The sequence below is a fragment of the Sinocyclocheilus anshuiensis genome, unplaced genomic scaffold, assembly GCF_001515605.1.
Source record: "Sinocyclocheilus anshuiensis isolate Anshui unplaced genomic scaffold, SAMN03320099.WGS_v1.1 scaffold1239, whole genome shotgun sequence".
In the NCBI taxonomy this organism is placed as follows: Eukaryota; Metazoa; Chordata; class Actinopteri; order Cypriniformes; family Cyprinidae; genus Sinocyclocheilus; species Sinocyclocheilus anshuiensis.
Window position 1 is genome coordinate 1,561,580 of NW_015540949.1, and position 19,501 is coordinate 1,581,080.

General features: G+C 37.2%; 1 protein-coding gene and 1 long non-coding RNA gene across 2 annotated transcripts in view; one reads left to right on the top strand and one right to left on the bottom strand.

Moving 5' to 3' along the window:
- The window catches only part of LOC107689895 (uncharacterized), a 23,310-nt gene extending 21,275 nt beyond the window's left edge, over positions 1 to 2,035 (bottom strand). Inside the window, exon 1 of the long non-coding RNA XR_001634377.1 lies at positions 1,880 to 2,035. This is a non-coding gene — a long non-coding RNA (uncharacterized LOC107689895). The remainder of the gene's footprint in view (positions 1 to 1,879) is intronic.
- Positions 2,036 to 2,236: 201 nt separating this feature from the next.
- erp44 (endoplasmic reticulum protein 44) lies at positions 2,237 to 17,516 on the top strand (the record flags this gene model as incomplete). Its single annotated transcript, XM_016488084.1, has 10 exons — positions 2,237 to 2,382; positions 8,352 to 8,424; positions 8,592 to 8,631; positions 10,582 to 10,697; positions 11,835 to 12,019; positions 12,154 to 12,269; positions 13,006 to 13,180; positions 13,696 to 13,807; positions 16,733 to 16,874; positions 17,456 to 17,516. Coding segments are annotated over exons 1-10 (1,077 nt in total), but the record flags the coding sequence as incomplete, so codon positions are not given.
- Between the last annotated feature and the right edge of the window lie 1,985 nt (positions 17,517 to 19,501).

A 19,501-nucleotide genomic window follows, 5' to 3' on the forward strand; every position in this document is an offset into this window, starting at 1 on the left:
GTCGCTAGTGGTTGTGGGAATTGTTTGTGCTATCTTCGCTGAGTATGTGACTTGTAAAGGCTGCTCGTAGCCTCTCTCACGGCGGGATTGAATATCGTTCTCATAATGGAGAAATGTCTCCGTGATGTCTCGTGAAAGCTCGAGACGGAATGTCTCCGGTTACTATCGTAACCTCGGTTCCCTGAGAGCGGGAAAGAGACATCACGGAGGTCGCCGTGTTCGCTGCTCGACCAGATAAGCGGCGTTCAGTATCAGATTCTGACGTCGCGTGCACCGCATTTTATACTGCCTCTCGAGCGCGTCAGTATTTGCATGCGATTTGCATACTTCGCGACATTTGGCCAGTCATTTGGACTGGCGTGAGCCAATAGGACTTCAGGAAAGGTTGGAAGGGAAGGAGTTCCTATAACGGAGAAATGTCTCCGTGATGTCTCGTGAAAGCTCGAGAGGGAACTGGATAACTAGTTGTCTGTTACATCATACAGTGCGAGAGAAAGCCGCTCTGCTGCACAAACGCGTGGCTACCATGTGTTGCGTGTTTTCGTGTGGTTTCAGTAACTTACAGTGACGGAGAAATGAGCTGTGAGTCATCTGTCTCGTTCCCGCTCTCAGGGAACCGAGGTTACGATAGTAACCTGAGACGTTTTGTGCAGTTGGAGTGGTGCTCACGTCACGGTCTCTGCGATTCCTAGCGGAACATAAATACAAACTGAAAAACCTGTGAAATCCAAGTGGAAAGGTTCTGAGAATGTTTAACATCTGTATTTCTTTTATTGTTTTAAAATGTTTTTTTTTTTTTAAGAATCCTGCAAGCCCTTTATTTTTCATTGATATTAAGCAGATGTAATTCTTTTGTTCAGATCAAAATGTTATGACATTGTATGTTACAATTGTAAACTTAAACTGTGAACATTTAAAGCAGGGTCTAAAAATATATATGGTCTTTTTATAAAAATACATACTATACATTTTACTAAAGGATCCTTTCATTTTTCCCCCTTGACTCGTACTGCACAAAAAGTGGTTCAATAACGCTGAATGTTACAGGGACTGATTATCAGTGTTGGGGGTAACTCGTTACAAGTAATGCGAGTTACGTAATCAGATTACTTTTTTCAAGTAACTAGTAAAGTACAAAAGTAATATAACACATTACTTTCCATAAAAAGTAACGAAGTAACGTAATTAGTTACTTTTTTTAGGGAGTAATGCAATATTGTAATGCATTACTTTTAAAAGTAACTTTCCCCAACACTGCTGATTATTGCAAATGCAGATCCCACTGTGTTCTGGTTAAATTATTTGTATTTATTTATTTATTGCTAAGGTTTGCATATGGTGGTGTGTTCTTAATGACAGCTTTCCTAAAATATATCCTATTCCTAAAAGAAGAAATATCCCAATATATGGCCTTGCTTACAGTATCGCAACATATCGTATCGCAACCCCTGTATCATGATACGTATCGTATCGCCAGATTCTTGCCAATACACAGCCCTACATTTTTCCACCTCGCACTTTTTTCAAACTAATGTACACTGTGCCTAAACAACTGTGTTGACAGTTTGTTTATTTAGGTTGAACGTGGTGGGTTTGGATTTGTAGATAAATCACTAAAACAAAGTAAAGTATATGAATCAGCGGCAGAAATCACTGACATCTTCATGAACACTTTGTCTCCAAGCTGCAAATTAAACCATTTTATCAAATGCAAACATAGTAACATAACTGCTGTAATAATACTTCAACAACAACAAATGACTGTGTCAGCGATTCATATAATAAATAATGTATAACTTTGAAAGTGTTTGCATGTAGCTTGATTGCTAAACACAATAAAATTCCCGTTATACAGCTGGGAAACGATGATGCAACTTACCACATTCAATGTGAAACACAATTCCATCTCTGACTTTAAACATCACGAACTTTTCTAACTTTTCCAACTTTTCCCTGCGGTATTTTTGCTGTTTTCATACTTTTCGTAACTTCAGTCCCGCTCTTGGTCAATGATACTCCAAAACATCTTGAGACCGCAAACACATCTGGCCACGTATGTAAAGAAAACTACAAATACCATAGGCCACATTCTCACCAAACGGCCTTTAAAGGGATTTGTAGTTTTTTAAGAAACACAACCTAGTTGACTTAACGACTCCCGTCCCAGTAGAAAACTACATTTCCCACAATTCCAGAAAACCCGGAATCACAGTTCCCGTAGTCCTGGCTGTATGTACTGCCTGTTTCCTGCAGCAGAGAAGGAGGTGGTGTCGAGAGACTGGCAAGATTCGACAACATCGCAACCTCAACCAACACCACTATACAATGAAATTATCATCAATAATACCCACTCCCGAACTGCACTACTTCACCCTCCTGCTGGTATGTGGCTGAGTAATCCCGTGCTCTTTCAGTAACACTCTTCTCCAGGTTTACTTGCAATAGCTAGCTCATATAACGCTAGCTATTGGAAGGGTTTTATGGACTTGGATGTGATGCTCTTGATTTACATCGGTAATTAACGGGTTATTATAATAAGGTCTCCAGATTTGGAAGAACGGGTGACTTTAACTATGTCACTTCTGAATATGTCAATAGGTTTAATGGCCTGTGATGAATGTAGGTTAGCTGCAGAAAGTGCTAGACAGCTGGCTAATGTGGCTAACCAGCTATTAGAGTGACCGGACTTGCAGCTGCAAGTATGGGACGTTTTGAGAGTTTATAGTCTGTTGGCCAACTATTCCCATTTAATGTATAACCACACTCTCATATAAACATGCCAACTTATATGATTAATTTAGAGTGTTTGCAAGCAAACTAAGAGTCATTCAATCATACAACCTTTATTTTAAGCAGTTTCAAATACAGTGTTGAAAGGGCCAGGAGAGTTTTGCTCTCTAGTGTAGTGTAGTGTAGATGAATAAGAAGGCACCACGTCATTAACAACGCAAGTTTGGGAACTTTGCACGGGTTTTAAATGATAACTGCAACTTGTTGGAATAAACAAATGTTTGAGGTGCTTACAAGTATCTTACTCTCATTCATAGTTGTGACAGCGTTTAATGTGAGCCTATTCAATACGGAAAGTCCTTTAACAAATGAATTAAGCGCTTGAAATCGGGTTTTACAATAGGAACGATAGAATTATCAGGTGTCAACAGTGATCTTTATAGTCCTAAAGTAAAGAGAGGGACATTTTGGTATTCATTTCATCCGACTTTGCAGTGAAGAAACCGGTTGGTGAACGTCTCTGTTGTGGCCGAATCCTATTGGCTGTCAACCCGGAAGTGACCCGCGCTGCTCCGCGCAGCACAGCATGATGTGAAAACCACAGCAGCGGTATCCTTGCTGCCTGTGTGGTACATTTAAACAAGCTTTTAATTGCTCTTGGGTTGTATTTTAGTAGGGCCAGCATACTGGTTCATGATCATAAATGTTTTGACATTTGGTCTTTTTTTCCTTTGTGAAAGTAATATCTATCACCTCAGAGCAGAGGTAGTTAGCTTGTGATTGACCTCTGAGAGCTTCTGTTTGTCTTTTATTAATCATTTCAATAACATGAGTTAAAATGCTTGTAATCCCAACTCATTTTATGTCACAGTGCATAATTGTGTGATATAGTTCATTCCTCACTCTGATATAGTATCAAAGCAACTTCATGATAGCAATAACTACATAAACCCACTTTTGCCTGATAAGGGTGAAAAAACAGTGTGAAGCATTACTGATTTATGATTTCAACCCATTTTAATAAATGTTATCACAAGTCATTCTCACACGTCTACTAGCTACATAACACTACTTTGATGACATATTTAAAGTAAGTAGCGACATATAATATCTTCCATATTTTTACGTACACTCGAGTGTAACAGATTCTCAAAAAGAAAATATCTATAGCATGCATATAGAAAATAAATAGGGTGAACTTTCATTTCATGCCATCTTTAAATAAAAGTAATTTTTGCATAACAGCAATCAAAATGTTTACGTTGGTGAACCATAAAAATGTATATAAAAGTAAAGGCCCATTCTCACCAAGGACGGTAACTATAAGTTATAACTATATCATTTTAATTCTGTGAGAATTGTGAAGTCCAAACCACAGCTGGAACAATAGTATGAATCATTGTCAGAGCAATTTTAAGTTTACAATTTTAAAAAGCTCAAGCATTTAAAGCAGCAGATCATCTGCAGTGAGCTTTAATAATATACAGAATTGTATTGAATTTTTATTGAATTTTATTGGTGTGGACCGGTCATTCTTTGTGTGAATGGACCTTAATTCTTTCAACAACCCTGTACTTGCAGCTTTACCTATGAACTGAGACTGCAGCATACAATTGAAAAATACTCAGTGGAACTGGACTCTAAAAATGTTAATTTACTTGTAGAACCTGCTGATGAAACCTGTTTGTTTGTCTGAGTAGAAACCCCCCATATTAGAGCTGGGAAACTCTTTGTGATGAATCTCGTTAAGAAATGGATATGCATGTGTCCAAATTTGTTTACCGAAAACACGCCATATGTTGGGTCTAGCTGTGATTTTGTACTTTGCGATCCGAGCGGTTGAGATCAGCCCATGTGGAGCCGTGTGTTTGTTTAGTTTCTGTGGCTGTGTTGTGACAGTTGGAGACTTGAGTTGTCTGAGAGATTTGCCAGTGAATTTAGGCAGTGTTGTTTAGCAGATGCCAGTTTTGTTGAGGAGGATCACATATGCCTCGGTGTGTGTGTGTGTGTGTTTGATATTGTTTAGTTCTGAATGTTTTTTTCTTCCTATTATAGTCTCAGTATTCGATCATGGACTTTAAGACGGCTAGTGTGAGGAGCTCTGCATCATATAATTTGCATTCAGTCAGTCTTGCCGTTCACAGTGTACTTGTCAAGTTAGTCTGTCTCACAGTGTTTATTTAAGGAGGGGTAAAGATGTCTGTAGTATAGCATTATACCTGTCTTCAGGCTATCTTTGATGCAGTGAATCAAACAGGAACAGCAGACTCATCCAGCCAGCCAACCTCTTTAACATGTGGCATTATCAAATCCATTTATCACATATGTTAGATAGCCACGTTACTTAGCTTCAATGAACTTTGGTAGTGATATGATCGTTTCAGAGTAAAATGGCAAAAGTCCAAACTACATTTCGTTACGTTGTTTTTTATGTTACAGAAAGGCAAGTCTGTCACAATTATGGAACTTTTTTCTGCAAGTAATTGTTATGATAAAATAAATTAATTGTGTGTTTTGCTCATGTCAGTTACAGTGCTTGCGTAATCCACATATATCTTAAGACACCATTTATGAACTGAAATTGTAAACATATAATATGTATATTATGAATATAATGTAACATTTAATGTAACATTTTAACATTTAAATAATAATGTAAGTCTTACAAGTCTAAGCAAGTAATATGTGTGTAGATATGACTAAAATGCTCTAAATATTAAAGTACATTATGTGGTAGTAGTATTATTACAAAAATATGGTAATACTATTAATTTAGTATAAAAATGATGTGTATTGCACATATATCAGACAGACATGGCTATGATATGACATGGCTATGTCTGTGTATATATGTTCATTTAAGCAAAAAGCTTTTCTTTATTTTATCAAAATTCCCTTATTTGAGTAGTAGTATGTGATTGGAATTTAAAGTGCACTGCACAATGATCACAGTTAGATTAGATTATGGGAGTTTATCAGTTTTCACTGTTTCTAAGTAACAGTGAGGCTTAAATGTACTTTCCTATTAAAGGGGGCTTTTGGGAAAAAATTGAGAAATAGAAAATGATTTGTTTCAAAAGGATATCTTAGGTAAAACATCTTTTGTTGATAAGAGACTTAGGACTCATTCTTATAGCTACTAGACACTAGACTTTAATCTTTAATCTAGGGCTGCACAATTAATCTAATTTCTAATCGTGATTACAATTACGGATGCCACAATTACGTAATCGTTCAAAGCAGCAATTAATCGTTTAAAGTCCACTTATGTTATTCTGCGTCCTTAAGATGTGTTTTTTTTCTTTCTACAGGTTATTGTAAGAGTTTTCCCATTGTTTTAATTTTAGTTTTAATATAACATTATAATACCATGCATATTTTTTATTTTTTTTATTATTTAAAGAAGAAACCAAACCAATGTACATATGACATTTGAGGCTTAGGACTATAGAAAAGCAATAAAAGTTTTTCAGTTAGAGTGTTTTCAGCTTGTTTAAATTGTGATAATCGTAATTAATAATCGCATACAATTTCAAAGGAATAATCGACAATTATGATTTTTGTCATAATCGTGCAGCCCTACTTTAATCTAAGAGTCCAGTGGTAAATCAATAAGAATCAATATGATAGATAATTAAATATAGGCTCGACTGCCACAATTGTTTCAAGCACATTTTGCTTTTACTTATTTAGCAATAGGGTAATGATTATTTAATATAATATGGTGTGGATAGATGCAAAGATGAAGTAAAATTCAATAGAAGTTAGCAGCAATAGAGTTGCACACTTCAAATGGGCTTTACAAACTGCCACACTATAGTCAGATGGAACAGGTCAGCAAAGATTCACTTTCCATTTGTCAATTAATATCCCATTTCTCTCAGAAATTTTTATCTATGAATGACGTGTTAGTTCTTTAATGAGTTTGCCTGGACTGATAGCATCAGTTTTCCTGTTTGTCATTCAAATAAACGACATCCCAGTCTGCTTTTTGATATTTGCATATGTGTTTTGTTTAATGCTAATTCGATGGTGATGTTATTCGCATAAGGTTTCCCTTTTCAGTCCTTTGGTACTTTGCTCAGTTATATTTGTATGAACATAAATATATTTAACAACTGTGACGTAAACTGAACAAGTTTCACAGACATTTGGTGGACAGAAATTGATTAATTTAACAAAATTGGGGTATAAAAACTTTTTACCTTCATTTTTTACTGCCTGTAACTGTTCGTGTCTTAAGGACCATTCCAAAGTTCCATGTGCAGTATTTGTTTGTTTATTTGTTTACTTTTTATAAAAAAAGAAACCGTTATTTATTTGTAAGTCGGGATGTAACGATTAACCGCAAGCTGGTTGAAAATCGATTCAAATATGTGACGATTCAAATCGGTTGAGATGCTAAACAAATCGCGATTCATTTAGGGGTAGTAGTTTATATGACTGTATGTCTGAGGGGAACTTACTGTCTTTAGAAAAGTTTAGATGGTATTTTTTCTTTTCATCTTGCCTTTGTATGATGCATATTAAAGTTCATAAGTGCAGCGCTGCTTTGTTTACAGTGGAAACCAAGGAAACGCTTTAAGCGCCACCTGCTGGCAGAGAGTGAATCTGCGTCTCATTCAGCTCCTTTGCTGTTTGTTTCATGCAGATATTTTTATGTATAGTTTCACCAAACTGAAGTCAAACCAGTGCTGGGCGGTATACCGGTTCATACCGAATACCGGTTTTTATTTTTGTTATGATATGAATTTTGAAAATACCGCAATACTGGTATATGTCACTTAAACAACGTTCGGAACGCGACACTGTTTGAAAGGGGTGTTGCACTGTGGTGAGGGAACAGCTGTATGTGTTACTAAGCCTGAAAGTTCCGAAACTGAAGCTGTAAAACTAATAGAACGTGAAGACGCAGAAGAACTCATCCACAATATCCACATTGACCGCCACAAATATCCACCGCCCCTTGCCATCAGCTCCCGCGTCTCACACACACACGAGCGCGACTTTAGCACTAGATTTAGCAACTTTCCAGCATTTTGTCCAAGCAATAATAAAAGGACACATTTAATTTATAATTTGTCCTAAATCTAATTTTTTTTTTAAATATATTTTAAAAAATCGTGAATCGAATCGTGAAATCAAAATCGTGAATCGATTCGTGAGTTGAGTGAATCATTACATCCCTATTTGTAAGAAACCTTAAAGGGTCCAAACTTAAAAATGCTCTGTGATTTGTGTTCCCCATATTTCCGTGTTGTTGACTTAATTCAAGAAATATTTCAAATGCCACACACAGTTCTGCAAAAGAAAAAAAAGGCATTCTAAACAAAGTTATGGTAATAATTTTAGTTGAGGTTTTAAAATGATGCATGAGTCTCAACAGATGTTTAATAGACCGTTTGTATATCTATATTTGAATTGCTTACATCACTAATAATTCAGCTTATTCCAATTATTTCTTAACTGAAGGCTTGTCTAGTTTTCATTTTCGACCCTGCATTAAAGCAGGTGTTTTGTATAAGATTATAGATGATCAATATGACTGTCCAAAGATAATGGTTTATCACTGTTACTGGCATACAAACAGTTTACCAATGAACCACCTCTATTGTTGGCAGGTAACAGGTCTGTATACTCCAGGACGAGGAGAGATCACCAGTCTGGATGCTGGAAACATCGATGACATCCTCAGTGAGTTCCTACCCTGTTTATTTGTGCCTTTGAAGGAGGCTGTTTCATCAGTAGTTTCAATCAGACAGTTACTGCACCTGTGTCGTGAACGTGGGTGTGAGTTATCTAATGGTGCTTTGTCATTGCAGCAGATCAAATGAAATTAAACCACATGTTTCTCTCCACAGACAGTGCAGGGGTGGCTCTAGTCAACTTCTATGCAGACTGGTGAGTGTTCCAGATGTGTGTTGGTTAGAAAGGGTCATGAGAGTTCTTGATTTTCTTTGTGTGCTGGTTCCCCATATGGGTAGATGACAAGAATACTTAAAGGGTTAGTTCACCCAAAAATGAAAATTAGCCTGTGTTTTACTCACCCTCGAAGCATCCTAGGTGTATGTGACTTTCTTCTTTCAGACGAATCCAATCGGAGTTATATTAAAAATTGTCCTGGCCCCTCCAAGCCTTACAATGGGGTAAGGGGGTGTTGGTTGTTAACAGCTCAGAAGACGTTAAATAAAGTGCGCGCATCCATAATAAAACGTCCCTCACATGGCTCCAGGGGGTGAATAAAGGCCTCCTGTAGTGAATCCATGCGTTTTTGTAAGATAAATATCCATATTTCAAATGTAATAAACACTTTTCTCTCACTTCTGCTGACTGTGGTACGCGGAAGACATTCAGGCGGATGATGTAAGACGTATGCGTCGTGCGCGCGCCTCTGAGAAATGCAGGAGCAAAGGAAGCAAAGTTTCCTTACTTTAGCAAAGGAAAACCAGTGTCCTCTTGGCTTATATCGAAATCCTCCGACATTTTTCTTTACAAATCCTCGTTTTGTGCTTCTAATTCGTGAACGGCGTTTTGTTTAGTTTTGTCTCCGCGTTCGTCACTAATCACGCTACGCCGACGTACGTCATCACGAAGTGAGAGAAAAGTGTTTATTACGTTTGAAATATGGATATTTATCTTACAAAAACGCATGGATTCACTACAGGAGGCCTTTATTCACCCCTCGGAGCCGTGTGAGGGACGTTCTATTACGGATGCACGCACTTTATTTAACATCTTCTGAACTGTTGACAACCGAACACCCGCTTACCCCCATTGTAAGGCTTGGAGGGGCCAGGACAATTTTTAATATAACTCCGATTGGATTCGTCTGAAAGAAGAAAGTCACATACACCTAGGATGCTTCGAGGGTGAGTAAAACACAGGCTAATTTTCATTTTTGGGTGAACTAACCCTTTAACTAAGTTGACTTGTCCTGAGGATGATGATATAACAAAAAGCTTTTTGATGGTGATGTTATTAGTGTTGTAACGATACACGATTCAGTTTGATACACAATACTGATATCACAATACAATACACTCACAAGACTGTTGTGTTAAAAAATAAAATGGTAGGGGTTATTTTTTTGGATTATTAGTTCTAGGACGTATAATAAACAGCTAGCAAAAAGTACTGCTCATTAACCAAAATAGAAATATTCCTGATTCTGCTTAGCTAAAAATACTGAATTGTTAGAAATGTATGCTTGTATTCGGTCCCTGACTATGTACATTGAAAATGTTTTATATATTGTATTGTATTAAATAATGTATTTTATTTTTAATGTATTAATAATAATGAATTCAATAAACATGGAAGTTCAAATTTAATATTTGATATGCTCTTAATATGTGGATCATTGTTTATATGTTAATATAATCTGTCTAAACTTTCATTTTGGGGTGAACTACACACAATACATATTGTCGTTATCCATGATACATATTGTTGCATTTTTGTATTGCGATATATTGTGACACGATATCTTGTTACACCCCTAGATAATAATATTATTATTATTATTATTGTTCAAATAGCTTTATTGATCTTATAGTAAAATGAGAAAAGAGCACTTTATTGATATAGTAAAATGGTCAAAAAGTGAATAAAAATCAAAAACATTTTTAAAGAAATTGTGAGCATTTATAGGAGCTGAAAAATACACTTTAAACAAAATGCAAAGTAGTGGGATCTCATATCAGCACGAAGAGGTTTATCTTATGCCTGGTTTACATGACATTTTATTGAACAGACCTGAAATGAAAAAAGAAAAACTTGCACTAGCATCTCGTAATTTAAAGTATCTGTATCCAGTACTGAGCTAATTTTATTTGCGTGTATTTTCTGCAGGTGTCGTTTCAGTCAGATGCTCCACCCCATCTTTGAGGAGGCGTCCAATATAGTGCGGGAAGAATTTCCAGACACTACACAGGTGGTGTTTGCCCGGGTGGACTGTGACCAGCACTGTGAGTTTATACACACACACACACACACACACACACATTGGTTTAGCCTTTGAGATAAAGCAAATTAAACAGAATTATTGATGTCTTGTAAAGTGTTTGATGGTTTAATGACAAAACTGCATCTTCTGTGTCAAGGCGGCTCAAAGATACCCCACAGTGTGGGTGTGTGTGAGCGAGAGACGGAGCATTACTGATTCCAGCCGATCGGCTTTGGAGTATTTACCCCCCACATCAGTTGACTTTCATGTCTCGGCCCCTCCCCCTTTCTTTCTTGCCTTCTCTCTTTCTTTTTTCTCTACTTTCTTTAGTTCTTTCCCCTTTTTTGGCTCTGTACTTTGACTGGAGTCCATCTTTCTCTTTAAAATGAGACTACCCACGACCTCTGACCTTTTGATCTTTCTCTCTCATAACCTAAAAAACTAAATATTCATGGATTGACCCATATTTTGTTCTCCAAAGTGCAAAGGATCCCCAAGGTTGAAGTGTTTTTTCTACATTTGGGTCCTAAAACTCACCTTTCTATGTATTATATTAATGTATAAGTGTGACCGGAAAAAGTCATGTCACCTCATTCTGTTGGGTTTCATTGATTTAAAAACACCTTTAGATATTCAAATGACATCTATAACGTTCACTACCATTCAAAAGCTTGGGGTCAGTTAGATTTTTTTTTAGAGCTGTTAATACTTTTATTCATCTGTGATGAACTAGATTGGCCAACAATGACAGTAAAGACTATTTCACATAAATGCTGTTCTTTCTATTCATCAAAGAATCCTGAAAAAGTTGACCACAGTTTCCACAAAAATATTTTTCTGTTTTCAACATTGATAATAATAATAAATGTTTCTTGAGCAGCAAATCAGCATATTAGTATGATTTCTGAAGGATTGTGTGACACTGAAGACATCACAGGAATAAATTACATTTTAAAATACATCATAATAGAAAACCATTATCTTGTTAAAAACAGTATTACTGTTTTTAATGTATTTCTGATCAAATAAATGATGCAGCCTAGGTGAGCATAAGAATCTTCTTGAATAAACTTATACAAATATTACCAACCTCAAACTTTGAATGGTAGTTTAGCTGATATAAAAGAGTTATTGAGTTATTTTTTGTTTCCACTGATAGCTGATATAGCCCAGCGCTACAGGATAAGCAAATACCCCACACTGAAGCTGTTCAGGAATGGGATGATGATGAAGCGAGAATACAGAGCTCAAAGGTCAGTGACCGCCATCGCTGATTTCATCCGCCAGCAGAAAGTGGATCCAATTAAAGCGATAGAAAATCTGGAGGAAATCAGCACTATAGATGTGAGTGTTTCACAATCACAATACTATACAGTTTTCTTTCTGTAGCACATTAAAATGTCTACCCAAAGTGCTTTTTAGGTACAGTGACTAAGAATGATCGCTGTGTCATCTCAATGTCCTTCCTTCCCTTTCAGAGGAGTAGACGCACCATCATTGGTTACTTTGAAAAAAGGGACTCTGACAATTACCATACTTATGAGAAAGTGGCCAACATCCTGAGAGATGACTGTGTTTTCCTGGCAGCTTTTGGGTAAGAGAAGCACTTAAGATACTTAAAGTCAGCATGACGTGATAATTCACAGAACCTGTTTTCTAAGTGCATGTTACTGATTTTATTATATGCATGGGTGAATAGTTCATGTTTTTATTTTTTATTAATTTGTCATAATTCGATCTTCCAGTGAAATGACACTGGAAGTCCCAGTCCCTTGGGCCTTGAAAGGGGTAAAAACCTATAGGTTTAAAATGTTGAGTATAGTGTGTGAATAAATAATGACAGAATTTTCAGTTTGGGTGAGCTGTTTCTCTAAGGCAAGACACTACAGGCAGTACTGATCAGTTTTGAGATTTTGGCCTATTTTGCTTTCATAACATGTATTCTTTCAGACTAGTGGAAAGAAAACATCCAAAATACACATTTAAGTGTTTATTTTAGTACACTTTATCTATTTGTGTCTGTAGATTGTGTCAGTTACAAATCATATATTTTCCTCTGCACTGAGATTCTGATTTTTGTACTTGAGATTTATGCAAATGAATGCATATTCTATTAGATAATGCATTGTTTGTGTATTTATTTACACATAGCATTAGAGAAAACGTAATATAAAAGTTGTCTTAATGTACTGTGAATAATCAACTGGGGAAGTATGGTGATATCAACTAGGCCTAGTTAAAATGTTTACCCTAATATTCACCTGTAATTTCCTTACCTTAAATCAAGTCAGTCTGACCTCATTTTTCTATTCCTTTCTCGTTTTTTACAGGGAAGTTTCTAAGCCTGAGCGGTTCAGTGGTGATAATATTATTTATAAGCCAATGGGAGAGAATGCTCCTGACATGGTCTACATGGGCTCACTCACAAATTTTGACCTCAGCTACACCTGGACACAAGACAAGTGTGTGCCGCTTGTCCGAGAAATCACATTTGAAAATGGAGAGGTATGCTTTCCTTTCTCAAAATATCTTTTTGTGTGTGTATAAGAGGTAGCGCATGTACTTTTTGTCTGCATTTGTTATTTGTGTACATCTAACAGTCGAACAACGATATCATCATTTGCATAAGAAAAGTCCCCTCCCCCTCAGTGTACTTTTCCCACACTCGAGCACATCTGACTGTGTACGTTTCAAGTGTGTTTGTGTTTTAAAGTCGTCCGCATGCCATGTCCTTTAGTGGGTGTGGGTTTTTTCTTTGATTTACTTGACCGCATGTTTTGAATATCTTCGGTCTCTGTTGCTCGGTGATTGGGCAGATTCTCCACAATCTGCTCCACTGACCCACCTCTGCCCAACTGCACTTCACCCAAACATCCTACACACTCTCAAAACTCATTAGAGCGCATTTTGTTTCTGGTCCTCAAATCAGAGAAATGTTCCATCAGTGCTAATATATTGTATAACAGAAATGGGACTTTTTACTGTTTGTGATTAGAATTTGTTTTTGTGTGTGTGTGAAGGAACTGACGGAGGAGGGCATCCCATTCCTGATCCTCTTCCATCAGAAGGACGACACAGATAGTCTGGAGAAATTTCAGCAAGAAGTGGCTCGCCAGCTTATCAGTGAAAAGGGTATGCATAGGGATCAGAAAGGGTCATGGGCGGGTCAATATTTAATCATTTTAATAAAACTATTAAATAAAACAATTAATAAAAGCCACTCATAGAACTTGCACCTTTACATGTATTCACTTTGGCTATGGAGTCATGCATTGCAGGTTTCCTCTTACCGGCTCACACCATCAGCATTGCTTTTCAAGACATTAGGGGCTTTGGCACTGGAGGAACCTTTTCATAGTTCCTAGAACTATTGGCGGAAGTACCCGCTTTTTGGCATGCTCTAGGAACGTATTTAGTTCTAGGAACTCTGTTTGGGGGAACTAAATTAGCTCCTACTTCAGAGTAGGGTCTGAAACAGTTCTATAGGAACTACCAGTGAAGAAAATGTACACTGATTGGCCAAACGCATATGAAACACCCCAGCCTTTTTAAAAATATTTACTCCACAAACATGGAAAACAGCGATAATGGCATTTAGCTACCTGTTGTCTGTAGCATTGTGCTCTTTTCTCAGCCTCGATGATATGTAACACTGCAAGTTGTCAGGAGATTTAGTCAGATTTTCATGCTCTTTCAATTGTGTAAATTGTGCATTTACATTCCATCGAAACCCGACACACAACAAAAACAGCTCAGATCACAACATCCTCCATTAACCAGTTGACTCGAACCCTCGACCTTAGAGTTACAAGTTTGACTCTCTAACCATTAGGTCATGACTGCCAGTGCGAATGCAACCAGGAAAATAGCCTGAGGGGGAAATTGGTTCTCTAGGAATGACCCTGCTGGCTAGTTCCTTCAACTGAGTTCCTAGAACTACGTGGTGCGAAAGCCCCTATGGTACTGAGTTCAGGGCTGCCTCTCCCAAAAGTATTGTAAGCCTATATAATGCAAGTGTGTGGACCTTTTTAAACCATAATCTATGGTTTCTGAGCAACTGTCATATGTGTGTTCGCTTGACATAACCACAGTATGTTGTGAAGCATGATGTAAAAAAGCATTGTTGTTAAAGTGACAGAGAAGCATATAGGACCAACACTTTCACAATGCAATGTTGTTTACATCATGTGAACACTCTTATGATAGTTGACCGGTAGTGATGGTTTATAGTTTAAAAACACACTCTTTTATTTCACTTCAGAAAACATCGATTTTATCACGTATGGATTATCGCTGTTTGTTTTGTGTGGTTTTTAAGGCATCAGCTTCGTCATGTACACTCCCATTATGTGGAATATAGTAATGGATTATTTTTATGCAAATATTTGTGTTCAGTTGAAGAAAGAGTCATGTACAGTGGGGAAAATAATTATTTGATCCCCTACTGATTTTGTAAGTTTGCCCACTTATAAAGAAATGAAGGATCTATCATTTTTATGGTAGGTTTATTTTAACGGATAGAGAGAATATCAAGCAAAAAATCCAGAAAAAAAAACACTGTTCAAAGGTTATAAATTGATTTGCATTTCAGTGAGTCAAATAAGTATTTGATCCCCAAGCAAAACTTGGTGGAGAAACTCTTGTTGGCAAGCACAGAGGTAAGACGTGTCTTGTAGTTGGTCACCAGGTTTGCACACATCTCAGGAGGGATTTTGTTCCACTCCTCTTTAAAGATTCTCTCTAAATCCTTAAGGTTTCTTGGCAACTCAAAGTTTCAGCTCACTCCACAGATTTTCTATAGAATTAAGGTCTGGGGACTGGCTAGGCCACTCCATGACCTTAATGTGCTTCTTTTTGAGCCACTCCTTTGTTGCCTTGGCGGTATTTTTGGTAATTGTCATGCTGGAAGACCCATCATCCATGACCCATCTTCAGTGTTCTGGCTGAGAGAAGGAGGTTCTCATCCAGAATTTTACGGTGCATGGCCCTGTCCATCGGTCCTTCAATGCGGTGAAGTCATCCTGTACCCATAGCAGAGAAACAGCCCCAAAGCATAATGTTTCCACCTCCATGCTTGACTGTAGGGATGGTGTTCTTGGGGTCATAGTCAGCATTTCTCTCCCTCCAAACACAGCAAGTCGAGTTGATGCCAAAGAGTTCAATTTTGTTCTCATGTGACAACAGCACTTTCTCCCAAGCCTTCTCTGAATCATTTAGATGTTCTTTGGCTAACTTGTGGAGTGGAATCTGGGTCGGGGCAGACTATAGATTCTTACAGGATCAAATAATTATTTTCCCCACTGTACATCTAGGATGGTATGACAGTGAATCCCTTTAAAGGGATAGCTCACCCAATAATGAAAATTACTCACCCTCAAATTGTTCCAAGACCTTCATTCATCTTCAGAAAACAAATTCAGGTATTTTTGATGAAATTCGAGAGCTTTCTGACCCTGCATAGACAGCAACGCAACTACCATGTTCAAGGCCCAGGAATGTAGTAAGGACATTGTTAAAATAGTCCATGTGACATCCGTGGTTAAAACTTAATTTTATGAATCTACGAGAATACTTTTTGTGTGCAAAGAAAACAAAAATAAGTAAAAGTAAAAAGTATTCTCGTAGCTTCATAAAATTACGGTTGAACCACTGATGTCACATGGACTATTTTAACAATGTCCTTGCTACATCTCTGGGCCTTGAACGTGGTAGTTGCATTGCTGTCTATGGAGGGTCAGAAAGCTCTCGGATTTCATCAAAAATATCTTGAACATGAATGAACAAAGATGAACAAAGGTCTTGCGGGATTGGAACGACATGAGGGTGAGTAATTAATTTTCAGACAGAATTTTCATTTTTGGGTGAACTAACCCTTTAAGATTGACTAATAAATTAATCGTAATGTATTATTAAATTAATTAATTAACCCACCAACTAGTCGGTTTTGAAAATGCGTTTTTTTTTTCACATCCCTAATGCAAATACAGTTTTGATGGCCAAAAATGATGTTTAGACAGTCAGTATCTACAACACCTCTAAATTGACCTTTTCTCTCAGGTTCTATCAATTTTCTTCACGCCGATTGCGATAAGTTCCGGCACCCTCTGCTGCACATTCAGAAGACCCCCGCCGACTGCCCTGTAATTGCCATCGATAGTTTCCGCCACATGTATGTCTTCCCAGAATTCAGCGACTTCGCGTAAGTATGGGACTTGTCCATGTGTATTTATTGCAGTGATTCCTTGAGCCTCCTATCTGCAGGTTATGTCTTGTTCCAGACAACTACCAATTAAACAACGATTGTAGACTCGGCCCACAGCAACACACACTGAGAGAGTGATAGAGAATGGGCTTTGGGCTTCATCTCTCAGCCAGTTATGCCAATTAATTTAGCAACACCTGACTGATAGCTGTAATATGTGTGAACATAGTAGCGTAGTTTTCAAAGGTAATTAATTATTTATGACACCAGAGGCCGTACATGACAGAAAGCATCATAATTCAGCGCATGCCTTATTTTATTAAGCACTCTGTATATCCTATTATCCAATAAGGGCCTTATCAGCCTGCCTCTGGTCAGTCTTTGATACAGCTGATTGTCCAGGGGGTCGGTGGCGTCTGGGACAGTACGGATGATGTCATTATCTTGTTAAAATGCTGTGGTTTTGGAGACTGTCGGCTCTCTTGGGGTCTTATCTGTTCACTCATTAAATCAATGATGCTGCTCGTGTTGTTGTTTGTTTTTTGGACTGTTTTATGATGCTTTGTGTGTATGAACAGGGTTCCAGGAAAGCTGAGGCAGTTTGTTTTGGACCTGCACTCAGGACCGGAGGCAATCACAGCCGCTGATATAGAGCCGGTATCACTCGAGTGATATTGCGTTTATACAACAGTTAGACGGAACATGTGTGTAATTATACAAGAAACAACGGAGTGCCTAATAAAACCCTCTTTTGTGCGGAACTACTTCCTTCCGCCACGGATTCAAAGCTCAAGTTGACAGTTAAACATGCGTCACTTTTAGAATTCGTATCAAGGGCATGTGCTGCTTCAGTTAGGTTATTAGTGAGAAATAATGAGGTTATAAGAGAGAAACAATGCGGCAAGACGTGCATCCAAATGAGAGAGAGAGACCGCGAAGCTAGACGTTTCTTCTTATATTAACTAACGTACTCTACGATTAGCTCAGTGAATAATTAAAAAAAAACATATACCCGGCTAGAACAAGCGGAGTGATACAAAATTGTGAAAGGGCGTTCCTGTAGCGATACCAGTACAATATCTCACGGTTCTCAACCAATCAGATTGGAGAACCAGAACGAACTGTTGTATAAATGAGCAATATCACTCGTGTACGAGAGCGATACTGGCTCTATATCAGCATGGCTGTGATTAGGCCAGAGGCACGAGTTTTATTTGTTTTGTTTATTATTTTGAAGGTTTTTTTCTTATTTAATACTAATTCAGATTAAATTCCTTTTTAGGCACACAATATTTTAAGCTTTTTAAGACCTTTTCTCCTGCCACTCATATGTTAATGAACACTTAATTTATCTTGCAATAATCGTCCTAACAAGGAGATTTTTTTTAAGAAAGTCCAACTAGTTGACACGCTTTCTACAAACACAATGCAACTGATGACCTGTTGAGTTTTCAAGTAAACAAGTCTCTCAGATCACCAGTAATGTTGTGAAATATTTTAACAATTCATAATAACTGTTGAGTATTACAACGGTTGAGTCCAGTTTTAGGATCCTTCAATAAATAGAAAGTTCAAAAGAACAACATTTATGTAGAATAGAAAATATTTGTAACAATGTAAAGTACTTTACCATCACTTTAGATCAATTTAATGCATCCTTGCTGAATAAAAGCATTAATTTAAGCATCCTTGAGCTATGGAAAGGCGCTATATAGATAAACTTATTATAGTTATTAATATAAAAATATTACTGACCCCAAACTTTTAAATGGTAATGTGTAAAACTACACTTTATATTAGTATCAATGCTTGTAATTTCACATGCCATTATTAACAAATTACAGATATAATTTGTAATTTGCACATAACGTCACATCATTATGTGATGTTAATTAATCAGCTTCTGTTTGGCCTGTACATATCGAGATGACATTTTGCTCAAAATCAGCGTTGTCCATTTTTCAGCTGATTAAAGTACCCCATTATGACAGGCACTTTCCTCAGGTTGTGAGTTCAGCACACTTCCTGATCCAAATCTCTGAAAAGAACGTGTTCATCTAGACTAATTAATGCAGGCGTACACATTACCGCGGGAAGTAGGGGTGCTGAGGGTGCTGCAGCACCCCCTGGAGTGTAGCCCACGAAAAAATGGGGGTGCTGGGGGTGCGGTGTTAAAAATAAATGAATGAACAATATGTAATACAAAATAAATAATATTCATTTGATTAATTAGTATATTCATTAAAATTCATTAAAAAAAGTAGCCTAAGCCTACAATGACAAGAAGCAACGGTTAAATATGAGTTAAGTTGAATCAAATTGACTGTGAAAGTCGTTTCAACTGATTAAACGTATTAAACTGACTTAAAAAACAATTTGTTGCCATGATTTTTGGATTATATTATAACCTGTAACATGTCTCTGCCGTTCCCAAATTAAGAATTAACAACAATTTCTACAGACAGCAGAGAAAGAGCCAGAGCGTCTACCTCAGCAGCAACAAATCTCGCATTCTCACATCTGTAGCGCTTATTGTGATCTTTAATGTTAGGTCTTTCCTGTTCTTGAAACAAAATTACTTCTTAAGGTTGATTCAATATTACTCTTAATGAAAAACCCACACA